Genomic DNA, 22894 nt, shown 5'->3' with positions numbered 1-22894 from the left:
AATTCACAAAACCCTTTGAAGCCAGAATCGCGAAGTTTAGGCAAAACCATTTACTTACCAAGGAGGCTATATATTACTAACCAACATTTCCCTGCTGGCTAAATCGCCGCTGCGTACAGTTCCCATAGACTATACCATAGTCTATATGGTATAGTCTATGATAACGCTAGAGTTCCCTATTGTAATTTTTTACTAGGAAACTCTTATGGGGAGGCTGGTGCCAGTGAAGCTAGTACACGTGACAGGCGCGTCAACTATAAAATATCCAATAATCATCAGGGTATTGAACGCTCCAGCCACAATGCAAGGATTAATTACCCTAGACACGAAATTAAACCTAATTATAAACAGCACGTGGGCTCCAGAGGGCCGTCAGCGTTCGTAACCTTGCAGAGAGAAACGAAAATATAGGTCGCGGTCGAGATCGTGGTTGCCCCCCCCCCCCTCCCCCCATGAAACCAACTTCCTCTTTCTGCAATGAGCGGCGGGTCCTTTAATTACCCGGCCGGAGCAGACTTCACGCGTGCAGCGCACACTGTAAGATCAGTGGCGTGCGCACGCACTAATTAAGAGAGCGCGCCGTTTTCCAGCGCAATTAGATGGCCGCGCGATTAAGGTCAACGATATTCGAACGATCGCCGCGTTCATCTGGCTGACCTTGGAGATCGGCTCCGGAGATGCGCTCGATCCAGCTAGGCCGAAACGCGAAGCACTCCTAATGAATGCATGCCTCACGGCAAAACGTACGTCGGGTTGTCGAAGGAGCAACCGCTCTAGCGAAGTTGTTAATGCTGCACAAACGTTTGCGTACAGCATTTTGTACAGACCTTGAAGACCCTTAATTACGGCCGCTGTACGTAGCTCGGGACAGGCGACATCAGCGATTATCTAATCGACGAGCATCAGAAAAAGCGACAAAGTGATGGAGCATTCGTGCACCATTTAGCGCGCACTACTGGCACGATATTGAGTGCCAAATGACTACTGACGCTTCCTTCTTCATTGTCGGTGTGCTTTTTTTAAAGGAACACATTAAATATGAACGTTAAGATGAACTTGGCTCGTTAATTTTGGAGCACCATAATGGTCAGTATACTGCGAGCGGTGACTTATGGGTAAGCCAGAACGGACGCAAGAATGACATGCGTGCCATATTTAAGCCCCCTGAACCTTACAATTTCGCCAATACTAAAAAACAACCCACATAGGCCAAAAATTATGCAAGTGAAATTCGTGGCGTCACAATAATTTCACCGGCGCTGCGGATTGGTGATTGAAGTTTCAACATAAAACGAAACAAAATAGTGAAGTTTGGCCTTTTTGCGCCGCAACAGCAAGAAATATGTTGGCCTGGGGTGAGTGTGGTTGACGCGTGATAATAGGTGCAGTCTGAGGCACCCTGAGAGAAGCTTTCGCCCTGCAGCGGACTTGAATGGCCGGATGGTGACGGTGACGATCAAGTAAGTTGTTTCTGTAGTAAGTAAATCGGCATGTCGGAATCATGGCGCCGTCTTCTGCCGGCAGTACGCCATTTGACAAAGCCCCGCGCATGCACTGCCAGAATCAGTCATTCGGTCAGTATACTTACTGAATTCTCTCGTTTGTGAGCACGCAGTACAAATGCGAGCACGCAGTACATTTGCGAGCACGCAGTACAAATGACGCATAACCTGTCCTCGCGTTTCTATGCTTGTCAGTGTGCGTGCACATGACATCGGCGTGACTGAACCTACACTTAAGTGTGCTACGTATACATGTACGGTAATTCCATGTGCTGAAACGATGACCACCATTACTCTATCTACACGATTTCGAATTTGAGCTTATGCACACGTACGTGCTGCTCAGACCTGGACTTCATATAGCCGAAGTGCTCTCTTAAATTTCCAGCACCGCTTTTTTTGTTGACGCAAAGGAATAAGACCTAAAGAAAAAAGAAGAAAGAAAGAAGACAAAGAAGCAGGGATAGAAAAAAAAAAAAAGAATACTTATAAGAGACCGCGTTGTTCAAACAACGTGACCTCTTTTCTTTCTCTCCCTCTCGCTTTCTCCGAGCCGAAATCTCTAAGGCTTACAACAACACTCGAGGCCAAGCGATATGTTTGCTTATACCAGAAAGAAACGGACCCAGATCTCGGAGGGAGCCGGGCATCTCCCGCGACGGTTGGGCGCCGACGTATGCGCAGATAGCCAGACGTCCTTGAAGTTTAGAGAGAGAGAAGGCGCCGCTCGAAAAAATGGAATTAAAGGAGGAGGACGCCTCTAGTCAAAACAAAGCGATCCGGGCGTCAAGAGTACGGCTAGACGAAAGGAAAGGCCGAATTCTCCTTTGCGAGCTATATATATTTGTTTTCAAATTAATTTCCTCCTTCGGCTTTCCACTTTAACAAAGGGAGGCCGGTGTTTGCTGCTGGTGCGCGTGGTTCATCTCGGTCACCACGGCTGCACGGATGACTTGCAAGAAAAGCAAGCGCCCCAAGGAGCCCTCCGGCAAAGCCGAGGTCGAATCGGGGCCGCGGGGCGGGGTGTGTGTGTGTGTAAGAATGACGCGCTCGCTGGAACGCACGCACGCACGCGAGAGTTGCGAGAAATTCGAAACCTCGGGGCATGTGAGCGTGTGTTTGTGTGTACCCGCGCCGCCTCTGGGCGGATTCCTCCAGGCACGCGGTGGCGCGGGTCTTGTTGCGCAAGCGGCAGTGCGCATGCTTCCTCGCCGGCATCGGCGTTATCGAACCTTTTACTTATGCGCTGCGGGTCACGCGCATATCGACGTGGATTTCAGCACGGCGAACCAAGTAGATGGAATTATGCTAATTGCGTACTACCAACGTAGCAGCGAAGAAAGAAAGAACAAGAAGGTGGGGAGGGGCGTGAGTAGTTGAAGGCATTTCATAGGTTCTATAAGCTGTCTCAAAATGCCGAGCTTACGCTATAGATATTGATTACAGATCGACAAAGGAGAGAGAAAGCGAGGGGAAGTGAAGATGACGCATTAATAATCTTTCACGCCCCAAACGAGGGCGATAGAAGTGATGAGGGAGAGGCAGGGAGGGTAACCAGGCTGAGCCCAGCTGATTATACCCTTATATATTCCCTGGGGAAGGGGGAAAGGGGACTGAGCGATGAGTATAAGGAGAGACGTTCACAGTATGCACGAATAGGCACGCAATGCTGGACGGTTCCTGAATCGATTTTCGAATACCTGGGTATTGCTGCACGCGCCAAAGTCTCGGCCCATGGTCGCCTTGTTTTGTTTTTGTTTTCCGTCAGACAGCCTCAATAAATGAAGAGAATCCCTCGACTGCCTTTCAGTAAAGCGACTGCCCCAATAACGACTATGAAGACATCCACCACCCTCCTTTTTTTTTTTTTTTTTTTTTTGTACGAACGCTAGCAACACGTCTTGCGTTGTATTGTACCTATAATTGGCTAGCGCGGTATCATTTATTTTTGAAACAAGTATTATATCGTTTCAATTATTTATTAACTTTATATTCTATATGCGCCAGCGCTTGTGTCGTGTTCCTATCCGCTTTCGAGTCTTCGCGCTGCGCCGGCCGTTACAATCACACTACAGAAAGTGACCGCACTATAACTTCCACGATAGTATCGATACTGATACTATACTCGTTTGCGGCTTGTACGCCAGCTCAAACGTTTCTCCGAGCAACGCCAAGTACACTTTTGTGGAAACCCATGAGTAGTCGAGTATTTCCACGAACGATGAGTAGTCCGCCCTCCGGGTAGATCCTGCAGCAGGCAAACGGATCGAGGGCTCGGAAGGAAAGAACGTCACTTCCGGGATGACACCCGCTCCGGGCCGCTTTGTGCAGGAACACAAGGATGCGCGCGGACGGCACCAAATAGCAAGTCAAGAGATGGCCTTGAGGCGACACTAAAGTCGGAGATGCTGATACCCCACTGTCACACGGGTACGCTTAGTGACACTCTGAGCGAATGTACGTTGCAGCAGTAAGTGCCACTTTGGCGGCGCCTGTTACACGGGAAAGGAATATACGGGAAAGGAATTGTGAACTCATGTGTTGTGTGTGAACACTTCAGTTTTGTGAGTATTTATGTTATGTGAACTCTTTTGTAGTGCGAACATTTATTTATATTTCAGTTAGGATTTTCTACGTGAACGTTCGTACATGTGGTTATTAGTCCAGTTTTGTGAGTTTTGACAACATTCTGAGGACAACTATCATGCAAGAGAAGAGGAGTAGCCGGCGCCACATATAGGCACCAACCTCTCCTTAAATACATTTAATTAAAAAAAAAGGAATATGACATTGGGAATTGATGGCAATGTCGATGGGTACATCAGTAGCAGCATTATATAGAACGACTGAAAGTTGAGCAAGTCGATAGTTTTAATTTATATATTTAATTTATAATTATATATATTAAATTTATATTTATATATTTAAGGTATATATTTAGAGCTGTTTTTCCCACGGTATGTGAGAGATGTTTCTTCAAAAGCATTTGTTCTGCATATATATAAAAAAATGAAGATGAAAATAAACGGAAGAAAAAAGAAAAAAAAAAAACGAGGAGAACACCTAGACTAGGGACCGTACCTAGACCATGCGGAAAACTAGCTATGCAAGCCAACCCCTTTCAACGAGGCTCACCAGTAACTATTGCAATAAGCCGATACGTCAACTCGCCAAACTGTTTTGAGACGGCGGCCCGACAAAATATCGTGACTACCACGTGGCTGCTGGCCGTCGAACTTTTCTTCGCAGCCATCCCTTCCTTGCAATGCAACTCTGCAGCTGCTGCACGCTGACGTGACCGTTTTAACACGTCCGCTGAAAGCCGCACCTGTGCCGACGTGCGAACGAGCCGCGGCGCGTTGACGCACAGTAATGACCGGATGCACGCGTTGGTATAGGTGTATCGCGAGTGTATATGCGCTGACTGATGCGCGGAACGAAGCACCGGGCTGAACGAGCTGCCGCAAGCAGCAGAGGCACAGGAGGGAAGGGGTGTTTAAAGCTATCCTAGTTGCTTCCTGCGCTCGCAGGATAGCTTGACGCTGGCTTGCACTGACCTTACATTAAACCAACAGTGGTACAGCTTACAGTACTACTTGGATAGCTGATGTCCTCAGCCTGCCGGTTCGCCTTCTCCTCCTTCGAGAGTGGGTATGAGACAGTACGCTAAAAAAGGGGAGGGAAGTAGAAGTTCAAGAACCGCCATTTCATTGCAGATCGCATTACACTAACCATGTAAGTGTCGGTCCTCAAGAATGCTATTGTGGACCAACTCTACGATAAATACTGTAAAAATTCGCCATTATAGCTTCCTCCGACTGGGTCAGAAGGTGTTACGTCCCCTCTAACTCTTTCAAAAAAGCAAACGTTTCGAATTTGTCACTTAATATAGCACAACGACACCGGGTTTCTGCTTCGAGGTGAATGTTGCTCGACTACTTCGTTAGTTTCAGTGGGAGAACAAGAAAAACAAAGAAAAACACCTTACGAGGCAGAAAGTCGAAACTAAGAAGGGGCGGAAATACGAGAGGCTTGGCAGGAGGCTACGGTTCGGTGAGGAGGAAAGTGAGCGTCGCTGCTCACGGTGGTGGTACAGGAGGAAGCCGCGCGCACGCGCGCGCGTCCGCAGCCGGAAAGGGTCCGTTGACCCGGGCGTTTGCGGCGTCTCCCGCCGTCTTGACGCGTGAATAATCACCTGCCGCATTTGCGCGTGTCCCTCTACTTCCCCGAAAGACGCCCGCCGATGGCTTTTGTCTTTGAAGGGCCCCGGAGGGAAAGGAGAGAAACGCCATCTCAGTGTCAGAGAGAAATGCCCGAAGGGGGTTTTCGTTCCTTCGCATGGGGAAGGTGGGAGTCTACATAACGTGGTTGCCTGCACGTCGGCCTCTCCACAGTGCACGCGCGTTGCCGGAGCAGCGGCATACTGCGTTCGCTGTGTACCTCGGTCGGCTGTCACTCGCTTGATGAACGCCGACGCTGCGTCACCTCAGGCGCGTCTATCAGCCTTTGCCTGCCTGGCTTACCTGCTGCTGCTGCAGCCTTTCGCGTGTGCCGCAAACAGGTGCCCCCTCCTTCTCCTCCGTTCTGCAACTCGCGCGGTCCTATTTTCAATCAAGCAGCAGCAGCAGCAACGTTCGCCTTCGTCGCCCTGTTGTTGTTGCCACGGTTGCCGCCTCGCTCTCGACTCGTCTCAAGCTGAGCGACTGCCACGGTCCCCACGTTTGTCGAAGGGCGTGCGAATGAACGGCGCTCGCCTGCTTGCTTGAGTGACTGCGTTCAAACGTTGTGTAGTACGCGGAGACTTACGGCCCCGGAGGGAGCGAGGAGCTGCGGCCTCGCAACGACTTAATTATGCGCGAAGGGTGGGAGGGGTCGTGTACGCGAGTGCACGCGGCACATCTGCGCGGCTTTCGGAACGACGTTCTCTTTTTGCTGTCGCTTATTTTATTTTTTTCTCTCTTTTTTATCGAAGGAGCCACGTAGGCCAGCTTGCTTCATTAGACTGTATTTCCAAACGCATCACTTTCGGAGCCGTCTCGCGATCTCCGGTTGCGCCTGTTGACAGCTTTACATGCTGCGTCGTGTGGCGGCAGTCAAGGTCACTTTCGGCGCTTGCATGAGGTATTGCGTAACCGCGGGTATGCTGATATGCCTCACCTTGAACCCATTATAGTATAGCTGTGGGAACACACTTCGCCCTGCATAAGTCGAGTCGTGGTACTCGCGCTAACATTTCGTTTTCCCACGACTGGTGTCGATATTCACGTCGTAACACAATTCGCTTGCTCACCAAATGTGTCAGGTTAGATATCAGAGCGTGCCAATGCTTTACAAGCATGTACGTGAGGCTCATTTTCGACGTTATGTGCGTGACATGAAGGGTTATACATAGAGGTATAAAAGCGCAGGATATGTGTGCCAGGAGCAATTAAGGCTGTTTTAACGCCGTTGCAGCTCAGTGGTTAGGCGTTGTAAGGGAGGTAAAGTGAGGAAGTGGGTGAGTGAGGTGCAAATTTAACCAGATTACATTTCAGTTACTGCCCGAAGGTTTAAGAACAAAAATTTAATCATAGGCTCAGGAACCTGTCCTTAATGATCGCGGAGCAGAGGAAGAAATTGGTTGCCTATTAAAATAACAAGTAAGTTAAAGAAGATAATTATTGCCTAACCGCACTGCAACTATCTAGCGCAGTTTGCTGACACCTGAACGGCGGTGGCCACTGGAGGACGAGGATAGGGAAGTAAAAGGTGAGCAAAAGATGATGCAGAGATAGGCAGACACTATTTACATTCATATGCATATAGCGAGCTATGCAAAGACTTTATCCGTAGCTCGCCCGTGAAGTGACTTCCTCAAGAGAGTTTGTCACCAGGCCCCGCACACAGGCAGTGCTAGTGCACGCATACAGAACAGCCGGGTGACGAGGACCGACTGCTCGAGGGAGTCACACGGTGATCAAAAATTAAATTATGGGGTTTTGAGTGCCAAAACCACGATCTGATTACGGGGCACGCCGGTGATCAAAAACGTTAAATCTTATGGGGTTTTCGCATTTCGCCGCCATCGAAATGCCAAAACGTGCTTATACGAGTCGGTGATTACGGGGACCACACGCCAAGGTAGTCGCGAAGCTTCGGGGAAAACGGTTCAGAACCAATTGTCACCGAATAATTTCGACCTATGTTTGGAGGGAATAAACCTGGAAAAAAAGGTTCTAAATTAAAGCGAACGTGCACCGAAAATAAATCTAATTCATTTTATATACACGGATACAACTGTATTTACTGATCATTATCAATATATACCTTTTTTCAGTGCCCACTTTCGCCGCCATCGAAATGCGGCCGCCATGGGCGGGATTCGATCCCTAGACCTCGTGCTTATAGCAGCCCAGCAGTCACACGGTGATCGCGGAGACCTACAGGCGAGGTACAAGACCACGACGCCAGCTACGAAAGAAAGTACCATCAAGGAGCGCCGATCGGCGTTGTCAGAGCCATGTTGACTGTGAGACAGCGCTTTTCTGTATCAAGAGTATAATCACCGTTACAGCAGCTGGCATTGTGCACTTTCCGGTGGCGTTGTCGTGACGTCAAATGATCACTCAACGACAAGTGACGGGTGAATTGCTATCCTCGACACACCTGTGTTAGCAGACGAACGCTCAACCACAGATTGAATCCAGCGCAAAGTTTCAGCTGCGCACGATGCTTCAACGCGTTTACCGGGTGGCGATAGTCGAAACGCCAGAGCGCTCAGGCGATGCGATCAGCGTGCGTGAACGATCAACACAGCGTCCGGAGGAAGTCGCGACCAGCTGGATACGCAATGAATTTTCGTCAGCCGTTATCTATAAATGTGCACCGCAGCTATAGCGCTTATTAGTTGGTTACTATTTTCCTTTCTTTCGCCTGTCGTTGTACGAAGTCAGCAGCTTATAGGTGTGCAGCAAGTCTTGAGTAATCTAAAGCCCGAGAATTCAAAAATTGCATCGCCAAAGCGTGCGAGGAAGGGTCCTTCAGTATACGCTAGGCAGTGGACAAGAAAGTAAAAATAATAGCCAAAAGCTTCTTACAGGAAAATATAGACGACCGTACGCCAATGACTATAGGTATAGCCATCACCAAACGTGGTATATCGCATACTGTATTCAGACCTCGTATAACATTCCTAACGATACGATTTTGACAATGAGAGCTAGTCCTTCAGTGAATATGGCGTTCTACTGCTGAGAGTTTGCGGGCTCGATTCCAGGCCACGGCGGCCGGGTTTTGATGGGGGCAGAATACAAGGTGAACGTTTTAGGTGCACGTTAAAGGAACCCAGGCAGTCAAAATTAATCCGGAGCCCTCCGCTACGAAGTCCTCATAGCCCCGCAGTATATCGCTGTTACGTTAAACTACGTCAACCACAATCAATCAATCAATCAAGAGGTGTCCCCAATATTCTGAATGTTACTACATGAGGACCACTATATAGACAGCTCTGTTCACACACGCACTATATATTAAGCTTGTGCCCATTTGACAAGCGAGGCAGATGTAGCCATGTATACCCATTCAACGTCATTGATGATGTTGCTATTGGTTACGTTGTGGCGTGAATATTTAACGCACTTTCGCGGGTCAAGAGCTGTGTCGCAGGATTTCCTTTATAGCTTCTCTTTAATCATTATTTGGAGAGCTCAATACTATAGCGATGCCGGTATTGTCGGCCGCAGTTATACTTTCTACGCTTCCCGATAAGGACACAGGCGTTGCGATCGTATGGCGTAATGAATTACACTGTCACGGGTAGAACGTCAGGGGCTGTACAGGGCAGTTCCAAGTAGCGATGCAAGGCTCGATCAACCTGCACCCTGAAGCTCGAAAACCACGTCTGTAAGGAGCACACAATTCGTCCCGCACCACTATAGTGCAAACAACTCATCAAACAAGGTTCAATCAGATTTCCAACATTCCGAGCAACTGTATCTTTCCGGCGCATCTATCGTGCGAACGATCGAACGGTTCTGAGAAACACGTGTTTGCTTTACTTTGCAACGCGCATGCGCAACACTTCTCGTGACGCTGCCGACGTCGCCCAAAAAGTGCGCATCGCGTGCCCCAACCCACTCACCAGGAAGATGAAGTTGAACGTGTGCAGCAGGCACTTGAGGAATCCGACGCTGCAGCAGCCATCGTCCTTGGCTCCCCTGCGGTAGGTCATGGCCGCACTTCCTCCTCCTCCTCCTACCGCTGCTCCAATCGGTCGCCCCTGGCGGTGGTATCCTGAAGAAGCAGAGGCACGGGAAAGGCCGTGCGGCGTGCCGTTAGTGAAGCGGTCCGACCTGTCAGCGGCGCTACGACCACGGCTGCCGCCGCCGCCGCCAAACACGTTCTCGGCCGCCGGCGAAGCCATTCCTGCCGCGAAGAAGCAGGGAGGCGACGGCAAACGCAGCCACGCCGCCTCTTCCTATCTCTCTCTCTCTCCGGAGTACACTACGCGCGCTCTCTCGGGAATTAGCCTTGGCTCGCGATCGCCGGCAGACTGACTAGACGACGGACGAGATGCTGCTGTTGCTACTGCCGCACGCCGCTCGCTAGCGTGATAGAGATACGACCAGCAGCACACTCTGCGGCGTTGACGCGCCCGTCACGAGGCCGTCGCTGTTAAGACAAAGCGTAGCGCTAAGTTGCGTCTCGGGCGCTTGTCGGGAGAGCCGCTCGCCCGAGAGCGTCTTTCAGAGCCTCGCGATTGTTTCGCTTTAACTTTTTTTTTTTTTTTTTTTTTTGCTTTTGGTAGAACCGGGGCGAGCTGGCTATATACGTTGGCACTACTGCCGAGTCATTGGTGTGGCTCGAGCGTGTTCCGTTCGATCTAACGGCAGCGCACGCAGCAATAATCGTTTTACGCTGGCACGGCGCTCTCGGCAGTGGTGCGAATAATCGCGAAGAGAGTTGCGAATGGTTGCTGAGAGAAATAAAGGTGGATGAACTCAGTGTCCGTTGAGACCGAACACTGGCGCGACTGAATTGCGTGTATTTTTTTTTTATTTATTCACTTTATTGCACGCTGAAGCTTACGTTGCTTAGTTTGTTATTTTGTATACTGCTGCCTACATATTGTAAGCTATAGGCCCAAATTCTTCGTCGGCCACTTTCGGGGGCATCTTGACTACTTTGTGCACCTTTACCCCTTATCTTTCTTTCTTCTTTCTTTTCTCTTTTCTACAGCTTATCAAAACTATTACTATAGGGTATACGTTAAGATTTTCATTCTAAAACAGTATTTCTGAAGTATCAAACTCAGCGTAGCATATGCATGATACGTTGGGCATTACGGGATTAATCAAGTCGCGGAATGCGTCGATCCCGATAATGAAGTCCATGGAGGGAGCGTCATGCAATGTGGGTCACGTAACCAGAGCGATTGACGAACGCTTTTCGCACGCATAGCTTTCAGGCGCCGCAGTATAGACTAATGCACGTGTCGCGTTCTAAATTTCGCAACGACAGATTGAGAGGGGAGCGTCTACACGTTACGAAAAAGCGTGTTCTTTTTTTTTTTTTTTTTCCGCGTCTCACGTCAAGATGGGTGGGTGCGCTCTGCTATAGGAGAACAAGTTTCCGCCTTGGCGGCGATAATTAAGGCGAACACGCGCAATCAGCAGCCTTGCATATAGGCTCAGTTTCGACTGCATCTGCGAAAGATCTCCATCCAGCTTATCTCTGCTGCTTGCTGGATTTTTTTTTTATACGCATTGCATTTTTTTCTTTTTTCGTTTTAGCGTCTTATTTGCCTCGTCGCCCACGTAGTGCTAGACGTCTGAAGGTCAGTGCTGCGTTTTTGGTGCCTTCGTGCATTTATGCTAAGTCCTGCGCATTGCGGCTCTGTTCTAAATTTTTGCCTACGGGGATGCTCATCGTTGCGTCCCATGATACTACATTCAGGGTGTCCCAATTATCATGCACCAAGATTTAAAAATTTGCGGATGCCACGTAGCTGGACAGAACCAAGGTGATGTTGTTTGCCGTCGCTTGGGGATACTCAGATTATGTTTTGCATTCCGCCGAATTACATAATTAGTCTTAATTAATTATTCAACTTCTCAAATATTATAATTAGATGACAGGTGTCAATGAGAAAATCGTAGCGCAACATTTAAAAACTCCCGATAAAGCTTTCTTTTGCTCAATACGTGCTACGCAAAAGTGTTTTTCCGAGCGTGAAAGAAACCCGCGAGCACACGCAAAGCGCCTTGAGCGGCCAGTCGAGAGAAAGTGCCGTTTTCTCGACGAACTAGCACTCAACCCCGCTCGTGTTCTATAGTGACAACCGTTGCAACCAACCATAGCTAACGTCAAAGAAAGAAAGAAAGAAAGAAAGAAAGAAGAAGAAAGAAAGAAAGAAAGAAAGAAAGAAAGAAAGAAAGAAAGAAAGAAAGAAAGAAAGAAAGAAAGAAAAAATACGAATACAAAGTCGCGCTCGACCTCTTGACAAAAACACTCTTGTTGTAACATTACTATCAGGGTCACGCGTCAGAAGAAATGTAGCCGTGGTTTAAGAGCGGTCGGGACCGGCTTTGGAACAGATATGTTGTTTGAGTAATTCAATTGCCACCGCGCAGCTGGCAACCAACCGTGCCAGTTCGCAGTAATCAAGAAAGCGAATACGGCAGCGGCCACGCGCCGAAACTGAAATTATTTTTATTGGAGCAATATGGTCCCGCATGCGTTACTTTGCGATTTCCCGGCGATCGCTTCGCGAGGATGATCTATCCTTATCCCGTTATCACTGTCGATCAATACGCGCTTTCTTTCTTCTTCATCGGAAAGTTCGTGAACGTTGTTGCCCATTCGGTAGTCAGGCATAGTCCTGTCTAATCAGATCGTACACGCGCGAATCCGCGTTGGCACCACCACCGGCTGCTCTGAAATGTACGATGGCGTATGCAATTAATAGCAGACAGTCTTGCTCAGTACGTGGGATTCGATTTGGCGACCGCGATCGGCCATGCTCGCTGCTATCTTTATCACTTACACGTTGCTTTACATTGTGGCCCCAGATTCACCCAATAAAGAGCTCAATTCTTACCCTCCTTCTTCTGGGGTTTTGTGTACTTCCTCGCCGTCACATATATCCGAGTCATGCAGTATATATAAAGACACCGAAAGCGATCTCTGCGCAGTTATCGAATGCACATTACCTGAGTCAGCATAGCGAAACGCATCGAGTTCCCATGTCTCTAACTCACGCAACCCCCACTGATCACCGCCTCATCCACAAAGGATCCTGTTTGCACGTTGACGTGCTATCATCATGATTGCGAGTCAAACTGACTGCTCTGTAGTACACCTAACCCCCCCCCCCCGCTCCCTGTCCAACTAAACACGTGTTCTACATCAACCGATACACAACCAATGCAAATGGTTTCCGATATCTCCCCACTCCATCTATAATGTCGGCCCCAGAATTGCGTTTCCCCTTCACCTGGTATCCATTCCGCTCTTTTAATAAAGCACCCGTTACCTGCCGACCTCACGCATTACGTATAATGCCCGCATACATTTCACTACTCGTTCGTTTTCTTTCGCGTTTGTCGAAACAACTGGAGTCCCTAAAGCGCGGGCAGAGTCTGGGCAACCAACCTCGCGCCGGAATTCCGAGAAAATGGGGCGCACCCGCATGTCTTGCTGGTCTTTCACATCCTTTTCTCCGAATGGTGTTTCAACGTGCTGCTGCTTCTAGTACTTCGACGCAATTTTTGTTTACCTTTCTTTTGCGTGCGTTCATTTCCATATCTAGCCTCTTTCTATTCTTTTTTTTTTTTTGTTTCTCCTTTTCACTTCTCCGCGCGACTTTGTCGCCGGTGGCTGTAATAGCACCTGCTGCTTCCCTCTCAGCAAGCTACCCCATGATCGCCAACCCGTGCGTATGTATGTATACACGGGAGGGAACTCAGCCTACGAGAGAGCTTGGAGCAAGGAGACCGAAAAGAAGTCATATAATCAGAAGAAACGAAGCCGGTGCCCTGAAGGATGCCGGCATGGTGGCCAGGCGGCGGCGGAAAAGGAGGAGGTCATCCTTCTCGAAGAGGACCGAGAGCTTCGAGGAGACGGATGAAGTGGCGCCGGGACCCCCCGCAGGGTGTTAATCGAGGCGGCGCGGTCGGTATGCGCGCCCATATAGCGAATGCGCGTGTGTCCACTCCACACACAAACTCGCCATCGGATCTCTGCGAATTCCGTGCAGTATAGCGTCGTCGAACGTATACAGTACACACGGAGCGGCCGGGTACGTGCGCACACGCGTTCAAGTGTATAGGCCACGTGAAAACCACACAGACCGTCGTGGGCACTGAGGGTCGTGTGTTACAAGAACGGCACGTTTCACTTGCTGAGGTGGCTCTGAGGCTGCTGCAGCTCTGCTGATGCGCGAGACAAGGTGGCGCGCGTATCAATTCCTTGGCTACATTCAGTATAGCCGCCTTCCCATAGTTGAGGATACTGAAGAAAAAAGAAAATCCGTGTATACGCGTATACCTTGAGGTGCACCGAACATAGTCATAGCCGAAATTAATCCGGTGTTTTTTTTTTTTTTTGTTTTTTTTTTCTCTACACGGCATCTGGGAATGTTTAGGGCGCCGACTACTGCATCCAACCAACATCCACTTTCGGGGATACCGTTTTACATCGTGCTGTCATTGAGCAACTGGAATTGGACGTAGCGAAAGGTTTTTTATAGTGTTAAGGTTGCATGTGCTTACATGTGGTTTGCGGAGCTTCTGTCGGCCAGTTTCTTCGCTCAGTACAACTATAGCCGAAGTTTCTTCCGCCAGTATAACAGATCAACAAACGTTCGCCGCAAACAAATGACCGATACGACCTTTCACAACTGCGTCACAGTCCCTGCGAAAGTCGAGATACCGAAGCAGGAGGCGTGTGGTTCCGCGTGCACATGTATAGCAACTCGAGAAGGCCGTGCGCATCAGGAGCACGAGCGTTGCCGACATGCACTGTGCCACGTATATGAATCTCCTGGTACTATAGCAAGCTTTGCTGGGTTAGGAACAGAGTTCACCTCCAAATCTACATCTCTCGAGCCACCGTATTACGCAAATGTGTAGGCTGGCCAGATGTCCCAAAGTCAACTGCACTAAATGAACGAAGCGGCTTCGTGTTTTTGTTTTGACAAAGGCTGTACCTTGTTTGTAAAAATGGGCAAGCACGACTGCCTACAGTAATGTCGCGCGCTAGAACAACCGTGCATACGCGAGCTCTACAGCGCTCTAAACATAACAGAACAATAATTGTTAACGAGAGCGACGCCAGTAAAGTGGGAAACGAATTCGAGCCACGCTGTAGGCGCCAGCATTCGCGACGCGACGTCGCATCGTATGCATGCACTCGTGTGCGGTACGGTGCTATATATATTGGCCTGTCAACACTTCGATCAGGTTGCAGCGTGCATTTGACCGGTATACCCCGCGAGATGTCCTCAAACGTCGTCGCTCTCAAGTCTTCCGATTTCACTTCCGTGTTACTACGTAAGAAGGCATTTTCGGGGTTTGCTTAATTGCGCTCCACACGCAGTATATTTTGCTGCAGTTTTTAGCCCCCCATATGTTAACTCCGTGCACTTCCGTCACGCATAAACCTTGCAGGTCCTGCAGGGAACGATCACCAATGGCGCTCAAAACTCTATTCGCACGCTGCCACCACTGCAGGTTGTTCGACTCTGCTGCACGGAATTATGACTTGTGAAACGCAAAATTTACGAGACTTATGCACGTTTGTACGGAGCGTAAAATACATTCCGGGCGATACCCCGCCGCAGTACAGGCGATCACGCGGGCACGATCGATTCTCGCTCTATTCGACGTATACCGTCGTGTCGCCTTTTCATATACGCTCATCGCGCGTTTACGATCGCGCTTGGCCGCATGGGTGGTCTCCTAGTCGATGAGCGGCGGCGAGTGTCTCCACTTGTAGCGCACTGCGCGCGCGCTCGTGAGCAATGGATGCGAGACGGGGTTCACGCAGAGAACAGCACCCTTCTACGGTGACTTCGTGCTGCGAGAATACATGCAGGTATATACACTGCAGAGGGAGCAGTACATTCATTTCTAAATCGCATTCGGTAGTCGGCGAGTTCATTCTTAGCGGTCGTCTTATATACGGTGCCGTTGCCCGACTACAGGCAGAGAGGGCAGCACGGCCGGGTCACCTTTGAAAGGGTCTTTAACCTGGCTTCACTGCAGGTTCCAAGGGCGCGCGCTGCTTGCGCGAGCACGTCGACGTCCACCCCGAAGTGTTTAGGCTTATTAGATCATCACTCACTTGCATTAATTCATACTGAATCAACCGCGTTATTATGTTATGCCGTCCTTCAATGATCTGTGACCGTTTGTATATACCGTTTAATTCAGGACTATAAAGTGGAGGTGAATAACCTCGTAGGGAGCAGTGCATGAATGAGGTGCCGAAGGCGTGGGATTATCGTTGTTGTGGGACAATAAAACAACGCGCGTAAAAAGTTGTATACAAGCCTTTAGAGAGCGCTATATAGTATGCTTCTGCGCAACCCGGCCACTCGCGTATCTGCGTGCTGTATACACATCCGCAATGCCAGGGTTCGAACCCGTGACGTCGAGTTCGCCGCAACGCCCAAGCTCTCGACAACGCAGATGTCAGCTATTCGGCAGCTCGCAGCTGCAGTTATTCTTGCGCCGTAATCGGGAAGAAAAGGACCGCGACACCGCGCACGCGCGACCGCGAGTTCAAGTGCTCGTTCGTGGCTATTTTGAGGAAACGAGCGGGCCTCGGCAAAGAGCCATCAAAGAGCGAGCAGGAGGCCCTCCGGTGGGGTTTAGCGGCATCTCGCGGCGTCCTGGCGCCCGAAGTCGACGACCGGGCTTCGAACGACACTTTGACTCCTGGAAAGGACAGGTCGCCGCTTCTGGCTTCCGACACGGGTGGACAGGAACTTGAAGGCTTTCTGGTGGCCAGGAAAGTGGTCGATTAGCGCCGCACTTCTAAGCCACGGGCAGAGAGTATACATGTATATGTGATGCCAGGGCCTGCGTTTTGGTGCCTCGATTGTGTTCGTCCAGCAGTCTATAGTCAAACCCGGATATATCCAACCCACATAAAACGAATTATTGTGTGTATGGAACAGCTGTAAAATTCCCTTGAAAGTTCCCACATAACATTTTTATTTTATATATCGAATTGCCTATATATCGATTTTTTTGTGATCCCCTTCATATTCGATATATTCGGGTTCGACTGTAGTATACGAACCTGTGACGGTGCACTAATATGCAATGTAGTGACCGCTTGTCTGCATCGAACAGCTCTTTTTGGGGGGATAAATTTGGTTATTCGTGGCTTAGTTAAATCGCACTTGAGTGCACTTGAAAGTGCACTCAAAGTGCGCTTGAACAAAAACAAGGACATAGACAACATAAGCGCGGCGTTTTGTGCCTCTCCTTATTTTGTGCGTGTACAGGTAGGCCCATTGTTAAAGAAAATGTTCCGGCAGCTGACTCACATCTTGCGAGTGCTGCAGTTGCTGATGCCTGCGGAAGTACTGTCGATGCACTATGCAAGTACTACATAGCGAAGAGCTGCAGTGATGCACTATGCAAGTACTGCATAGCGAAGAGCTGCAGTGCCACCTTGCGAACGTCGTGTGCCGCAAACCTGCACATTTTCAGACTTGCCACAGAGGGGAAATTCGCTCGCGCTTTGCTAATGTATGTTTCCTTTAACAGGTAACCTACATGCATGTCTGCTTCTTTCTTTACCTGTCCTTTAAGCACGTTGTTTGGTCTAAGTATCTCTTCCTCTTTCAAACTCTCATGATCTCTTTTTATCCCTTATAATAACGTAGGACGGACAGTGGGGCTCAGTCCCAGATCAATTCATTGCCTCTCTAATGTCTCTCTCTATCTCTCTCTCTCTTTTTTTTTTGCTTACGTATTGTCCTATGTATACACTTTCTATATTCAGCTCAAGAGCACTTACATCGTTACAGAACGCTTTTGCGCCGTACTTCTCAGTCATGTGAAGCTCGTTTTATTCTCAGTAGCGTGAATTTATCTAATATTTATATCTCGATTATTGTGGCAACCAATTAACACTTTCTCTAGTTTTCCCTCTCTCTCCCTTTCTCTCTTTCTTTTGCCTCAGCGGTCATCAGTGGTATGGCTCAAAGCCCGAGGCACGTGATCTTCACAATTTACAGGGCAGAAGCTTTCTTTCGTTTATAACCGCCCAGGCAGATTGCCGGGAACGACGTTTTATAAACGAAGCACGTGAAATGCGACCTAACGGAGCACTGTGCCTTCATGTGCTGGAACATTCTCATATGTGTATCACCAGAAAGTTGGCGATCTTCTCTATACTAACACCGTATATGTGTACTATACTCACACGATACGCCTTCTCTCCCAATTTTCGCTCCGTTTTGCGCTGCGCGAGCCCGCCCCAGCAAGCTCATTTATCAAAGTGCCTGCAGCGTGGATTACCGTGACGACATGCGGAATGATGTATGCACACGTACGACCTCCACCGTCATGGGGGAGACAGAGAAATGTGCGCTCATCGTTGCCTCGACACCGGATGCCGCGGATCACTTGCTCGCCGACGTAAGGCTTCCGGGATGCAGGCGCTGCACATCTCCCGGCTCTTCGCAGTCTCAGCACAGCGCCACATAAACACTACGGCGCGTCTGCGTGGCCTTGAATTGCCCAACGGTCGGTTGGTCGGTTGCGCGTCTGTCCTTACACACAACCGCGGGACCGCTCGCGCGCCTTGAGTTACGTACGTCTCCTCAGAAATCGCCGTCGCCGCCTCCCAGGAAAAAAAAGATTCTGACGCAATGCGGCCAGCTACGCCAGCTCGCCGTATATACATGGTGAAAGCTTCCATCTTCTCGTCGTTTAACTTTTTTTTTCATTTATTGAAGTTTTCCAGTGAAAGGGGGGGGGGGGGATCAGTTTGGTCGGTACAAGAGTCGCCGGCGTTGAAGCGAACCAGCAGATTTGTCCGTGGTGTTCGCGGGAACTGTGTGCTCAATGCGAGGACGGACATCCTGCTTCGCCGTTTTTAAAGTATGTCGTCACTTCCTTCGCGCTGGCGAGATGTGGCGCAAGGCGCGGACGTCAAAGTCACCGCTTGACCTCGGCGAGCTAGCAACATTAGCTGTCCCGGTAGTTGCCTCCTTTTTACAAACCGTTCTCATTCTTTTTTTTATTTCTCTTTTTTTTTTTCGTCTCCAATGGCTCTTTAGAAGATGTGGAGTTTCACAGTCGAATAAAAGTATATTATTAACTGAATAAAAAAACTTGAGGCCGACACTTCCAACTTTTGTATTTCGCTTCTAAATTACTGTGCCCATGACGTCAATGAGGCGTCATAAGTTTCGTAGCATTTTCACGTATATTATTTATTTATTTATTTATTTATTTATTTATTTATTTATTTATTTATTTATTTATTTATTTATTTATTTATTTATTTATTTATTTTGCAGGAAAATGTTATGAAGCTGGTTGAGTGGAGTCAAGCTTGTTCGCTTTTCACACGCAATGCGGGGTCATTACATGTTGATAAACAAAGCATTAGCCCACAGCAGGCTTTTTTCGAATTTCATGAAGTCACATAAAGCTGGTGTTTAGATGAAAAGGTGACCTCTCCACCGTCTATCGCTGTGTTATTTCTATTGCTTCTGCTAACGTTGAGACTTGCCTCGATCTTCAGGGATCCGGAGCTGTGAATTATTACCTTGTCTCCCACAGCGTATGACATGTATGATAACTGTCCCCAATGGCTTAGCAGATGAAGTGATGATGTGTCTTGCCATTTAAGCACGAAATCCCACCATCGCCTTGCCTTCGCTAAAGACGTTCACGTAAGGTAAACACCCCTGTCTTAGGAACACACAACCTGATTAAAAAAATTATTAAAATTCGGCACAGCCACCACGTCCGCGCCACAGCGCCACCAGAGTCCCCCTTGAAGTCCCGGGTGAGTGCTGAAACTGCGAGAATATACCACTTTTTCCTAATTTCAGGGGTCCAAGAACTTTTGTGGTCGTGTGAACGGACCGGCGTTGAAGAGGAGCACTATATATATTTTTTCTGTTTATAGTGATATCACGCAGAGCTCTACATCTTTCATGCATGTTTCACGCATTCGCTAGATATCTGCTCAGATAGTATTTGAAAACATCGATACCAAACATAACATCATATATTGCGTTGAAATAGGCGGGCATTAGTATAGGCAACCCTACATTGCTGATGACGATGATTACAAGATTCAAACACAGCAGTATCAAGAAAGTAGGATGGGCCAAAGAGAGAGAGAGAGAGAATTAAGGAAAGACAAGGAGGTCAACCAGAGGTAGACTCCGGTGATGACAGTGGTTGGCTACCCGGCAAGTCGGAAGAGGGTAAGGGGATGGAAAGAATTCCAGAGAGGAGCACTAACAAAGTAAATCGCGTGCAGAATCGTGTTAGAGTAATATTAGCCCAGGAATGAAACAAAAGGATAGCAAAAGGCAGAATTTGAAAGAACATAATAGGGCGTATTTGAGAAATCCCGACGAAATCCCGACGAAATCCCGACCGAACGAGTGGGCAGTTAGATGTAAAAGAAAGAAAGAAGATGCATTCAATGATTCAGACCATCGCCTTCTCTCTTCTTACCAGTGACTTGTTCGAGATCTTAACAGTATACCGATTCAACTAACCTAAACTTTTGTGTACAAAACAGCAGCAAAGCCGGAGGCGCCCTCGGTGGCTCTCCTTTCATCAGACATGCAATATAAAATTTTAAAAATGAAAAAAAAAAAAAACAAACAAACATGTCTCTCACATCGTCGCTTTCCCGCATCGACCGACGCTCCGACGACCTCCCCGCCCTTGGGCTCAATATGGGAGGCCTATTAGGACAGCTCAATCTACAGCACGAAAAAAGACCACTTCCCTCTTCTTCTTTCTGGGGTTTTACGTGCCAAAACCAGTTCTGATTATGAGGCAGGCCGTAGTGGAGGGCTCCGGATTAATTTTGACCACCTGGGGTTCTTTAACGTGCACTACAACGCAAGCACACGGGCGTTTTTCGCATTTCGCCTCCATCGAAATGCGGCCGCCGGGGCCGGGATTCGATCCCGCGACCTAGTGCTCAGCAGCGCAACGCCTTAGCTGACTGAGCCACCCCGGCGGGTCTCGTCTTCCCTCGTGATCATCCAGTTCGGTAAGACTGAATAATAAGAAAGCGACCAGAGTGCACCCGAGCGCGGACCCCCATCTCCCCCCCCCCCCCCCACCTCCCACCCCCTGCTTCCCTTTTTTTTTTCTTTGGGGGGGGGGGGGGGGGGGGGGCGTTGCTTTTCTTTTGAGCGAATCGGCGCCACTAAATTTCTTTCTTTTTTTATTCAAGAAGAAAGAAACGTTATTGGCACCAGTCCAAGCAGAGCAGCCGAGACAGCGTCGTCAAGTCGGCGATGAATAGCCGTCGCCGTCTTCGCGATCGATGAGACCGGACGCGCCCCTCGCTCTCTTTTCTTTAGGCCTATACTTCGCTCTTTTCAATCTCCATTTCGCGCTGCTTGTAGAGTGTATAGGTTACTGCAATGCAGACTCTATGGGAAGCCACACACACGGCCGGCGGTTTAAAGGTTAAACGAAGCAAGTTGGCTGTATAAGAAACGGGATATATGCTACATGTATACGGAGGAGGAGGATCCGGTTTGCGTGTGTGTGTGTGACACGGGCGGCACCGAGGTTGCACACTTTCACTGCTCCTCCAGGCAACCGGGGAAAACGGAGACCGCTGCTATGCGAACGTACTGAATCGAATTTCAGCGCTGACGTCACACGGCCCAGAGGGGCCCCTATATCTTGCAAGCGACGCATGCCCTTTTGCGGGCTAAGTAGCCCGATGTACTCAGTGGCGTATCCGACAGTGATAGCTTGTTACAGAGAGTTATTTAGATGCGCCATTGGGGCTATGGCACTGCGATGCTGAGCGCGAGGTTTCAGGTTCGATTCCAGCCGCACCGGCCTGCATTCAGATGGGGGCGGAATGCGAAAGCGCATGTGTGAACACTAGGCATCGTAAACACACACACACACACACACACACACACACACACACACACACACACACACACACACACACACACACACACACACACACACACACACACACAAGTTATAAATGGTGTTCAGTGCCGAAAGCCGTAAGCCTCAATGCCTTTTTAATGTTAGCGACCGGCGCACGTTTTCTTTTTCTCTCGAAGGGCGTCGTATCCCACGAGCCACCAGTTTCTTTGCAAATTATCGCGCCATTACTTGTGCCGTGCTCATGTGCAGATCAGGTCCTAATACAATATAGTGTTAGTGCAATAAGGCACAGGTGTGCTTCAGCGTCTGTGTATTAATAAATAATTTCTGCAGAAAAAATTTTATTTTACTGTTGGCACGAGTACTCTTTAGGAAAGAGGTGAAAAAGAAAAAAAATCCGCTAAGTATATCTTCACAACGGAAGCTTCACATGCGATGCTCCAGTGAGTTGAGTACCTCTTTAGCCTGTGCCATTGTAAAGTAATTTACACCCTTTAAAGTGAGTAAAGGTGTAAATAGTTCTATAACTCACACCCTTAGATTCAAGAAGGGTGTAAGGGTGTAGGTGTACCACACGTTTACACCACAAAGGGTGTAAAGGTGTGAGTTGCAAACCGATTGACACCCTTATTCACTTTAAAGCGTGTAAATAATAAAAAAATTAAATTATGGGGTTTTACGTGCCAAAACCACGATCTCATTATGAGGCACGCCGTAGTGGAGGACTCTGGAAATTTGGACCACCTGGGGTTCTTTAACGTGCACCTAAACCTAAGTACACGGGTGTTTTCTGCATTTCGCCCCTAAAGAAATGCGGCCGCCGTGGCCGGGATTCAATCGCGCGACCTCGTGCTCAGCAGCCCAACACCATAGCCACTGAGCAACCACGGCGGGTGCGTGTAACTATTTTTACAGTGTGGTCGGGACTCAGTTCTCTAAGGACGTCACCCTCTTAAATTGGCGCTCAGGAGTGTCCTTATATTGCAGCGAGCCCCCACGATGATGCACGCTTGAGGCTAACTCACTTGCGCATGCTTAAATTTCACTTTCGGCAGCGATTGTAGACGGTTGGTGCAGTTCCGTTGCCCTCACCACTTCACAACGCGATGATGGCGTACCTTGTTCTCGACAGACGCTGCAGCTTCTTATACCGTGCCATAGTACCCATCCATGACGGCCATGATGACGTCAGTGCGCCGCGTTATCACGCGTACATTTTTTTTTATGGTAACCGTTCCTTTTCATCGGATTGTCACAGTCATCGGTTTGTCG

General features: G+C 48.8%; 1 protein-coding gene across 1 annotated transcript in view; it reads right to left on the bottom strand.

Moving 5' to 3' along the window:
• LOC119450593 (CD151 antigen-like) overlaps nt 1–10232 on the bottom strand; it is a 34597-nt gene extending 24365 nt beyond the window's left edge. Inside the window, 1 exon segment of the mRNA XM_037714103.2 lies at nt 9622–10232. Within this exon segment, the coding sequence (XP_037570031.1) occupies nt 9622–9903 (282 nt within the window). The 5' untranslated portion in view covers nt 9904–10232.
• Between the last annotated feature and the right edge of the window lie 12662 nt (nt 10233–22894).

This window comes from Dermacentor silvarum, chromosome 4 (genome assembly GCF_013339745.2).
Source record: "Dermacentor silvarum isolate Dsil-2018 chromosome 4, BIME_Dsil_1.4, whole genome shotgun sequence".
Lineage (NCBI taxonomy): Eukaryota > Metazoa > Arthropoda > Arachnida > Ixodida > Ixodidae > Dermacentor > Dermacentor silvarum.
Note: the sequence above shows the minus strand (reverse complement) of the source record. Positions and strands in the feature narration are given on the sequence as shown.